Here is a 2,500-nt window from a genome sequence, read left to right as displayed (position 1 = left end):
TTTTGTACAAAATAAATGTTTTTATTAGTCATTATTATGTATTCCTATGCCATTGAGAAATTTTGAGTAAAAAGGTTACCATCACTTTCACAGCTAATGTCCCTTTTCAAAAAAACAAGAGATGTTTGTAAAACACATATGCCCCCCCATGGTGCAAAATTGAAAAGGGTTATACACACACACATCATTTAATTGATAGTAGTATCATCAATTCAAAATATTGAGCAGACAATATCTTCCTATGTCAAGAGTGAATTGACCATGTGACCTAAATAACAATATGGGTCATCTACTCCTTATGCTGTACCAGTGTACCAAGTTTGGTGTTAATCAAGCAAACAATTCTTAAAATATAGGAAACAAGATATTACTATGTCCAGTTCAACAATTGACTTTTGACCTCAAAATCAATATGGGTCGTCTTCTCCTGAAAATGTACCAGTGTACTAAGTTTGATGTCCGTCAAGCAAAAAGGTTATCAAGATATTGAGTGGACAGTATATTACTATGTTCAGTTTGACCTTTGACCATGTGACCTCAAAATCAATAGGAGTCATCACCTCCTGAATATACACCACTGTACTTAGTTTGATGTCTGTCAAGCAAAGGGTTCTCAAGATATTGAGCGGACAGTATATTCCAATGTCCAGGTTGACCCTTGACCTTTAAACATGTGAAATCAAAATCAATAGGGATCATCTTCTCCTGAAGATGTACCAGTGTACCAAGTTTGATGTCTGTCAAGCAAAGGGCTCTCAAGATATTGAACGGACAGTATATTCTTATGTCCAGTTTGACCCTTGACCTTGACCATGTGACCTCAAAATCAATAGGGGTTATCTTCTCCTGAAGACATACCAGTGTACCAAGTTTGATGTCTGTCAAGCAAAGGGTTCTCAAGATATTGAGCGGACAGTATATTCCTATGTCCAGTTTGACCCTTGACGTTTGACCATGTGACCTCAAAATCACTAGGGGTTATCTTCTCCTAGAGACGTACCAGTGTACCAAGTTTGATGTCTGTCAAGCAAAGGGTTCTCAAGATATTGAGCAGACAGTATATTCCTATGTCCAGTTTGACCCTTGACCTTTGACCATGTGACCTCAAAATCAATAGGGGTCATCTTCTCTTGAAGACGTACCAGTGTACCAAGTTTGATGTCTGTCAAGCAAAGGGTTCTCAAGATATTGAGCGGACAGTATATTCCTATGTCTAGTTTGACCCTTGACCTTTGACCATGTGACCTCAAAATCAATGGGGGTTATCTTCTTCTGAAGATGTACTGGCGTACCAAGTTTGATGTCTGTCAAGCAAAGGGTTCTCTAGACATTGAATGGTCAGTATATTTCTATGCCCAGTTTGACCCTTGACCTTTGACCATGTGACCTCAAAATCAATAGGGGTCATCTACTCCTTAGGATGTACCAGTGTGCCAAGTTTGATGTCTTTCAAGCAAAGGGTTCTCAAGATATTGAGCGGACATTATATTCCTATGTCCAGAGTAGATTGACCCTTGACCTTTGACCTTTTGACCTGAAAAACAATAGGGATCCTCTTCTACTCATAACTAACCCACATATGAAATATCATTATCATCAAGTGAATGGTTCTCAAGATATTGAGCGGACAATACGTGGTCTACAGACCTACCGACCGACCGACAGGTGCAAAACAATTGCCCCCTCTTTTTCAAAGGGGGGCATAAAAATAGAATATTGGTTATTTTCATTTTGCATATATGTTTCATTGTTTTACAATTCAAAAGTTTAAGAAAGCAACAACAACAAAAATAATAGATATAATCGCTCGTTTTGTTCTTTTACCATACCGCCTGAAAATTATGCTGAAAATAAATTATAATATTATAAATAGTAAATCGCTCGCTCGCCCCAATTTTTTGGGGTCATTTGTCTGAAGAACAAGAAATTTTATTGGTTGATGTAAATAAATATAGTTATGTGATCTTTTTACCAAGGTAAAAAAAAAAAAATTCCAGTGGTCATCTGAAAAGGAAAGATCTGCAATTCTTTTCCAAATCTTCCAATTTTTTAAAGCAAAAAAAAATAAAATTAGATTTTACCATACTTTCTTATTTACATATAACATACCTGATGGGAAAAGCATTTTCACTCCATTAGTTCCACTTCTTTTTATAAATATTGAATTCGCTATGTAGAGAGAGTATGTTTCACTGGCATAGAACTGACGTGTGACGTCTATTCTGTTGGCATATAGAATAATTCCTTAAAAATAAAATAAAGTGAAATTCAATTTTCCAACTAATCCTAAAACTTACGAGAGAGGACTAGAACTGCTTCCTCTGAGGGTCAGTCATCCAAGGAAATGCATTTAAAACTGTCCGAAGGTTGGTCCAAATTTTTGTGGACTGGATCTGCATTTTCTAAACTACTCAAAACATTCTTATGAAATTTACATTAGATGTTCATGCATTTAGTAGATCATATTTATTGTTTCAGTAACATATCTTGAAAGTCTATA

General features: G+C 36.0%; 1 protein-coding gene across 1 annotated transcript in view; it reads right to left on the bottom strand.

Moving 5' to 3' along the window:
• LOC125645630 (mucin-4-like) overlaps nt 1-2,500 on the bottom strand; it is a 90,705-nt gene that overhangs the window by 50,728 nt on the left and 37,477 nt on the right. Inside the window, exon 14 of the mRNA XM_056141956.1 lies at nt 2,110-2,244. Within this exon, the coding sequence (XP_055997931.1) occupies nt 2,110-2,244 (135 nt within the window). The remainder of the gene's footprint in view (nt 1-2,109; nt 2,245-2,500) is intronic.

The sequence above is a fragment of the Ostrea edulis genome, chromosome 6, assembly GCF_947568905.1.
Source record: "Ostrea edulis chromosome 6, xbOstEdul1.1, whole genome shotgun sequence".
Classification (NCBI taxonomy): Eukaryota; Metazoa; Mollusca; class Bivalvia; order Ostreida; family Ostreidae; genus Ostrea; species Ostrea edulis.
This window is presented reverse-complemented; position numbering and strand designations above follow the sequence as displayed.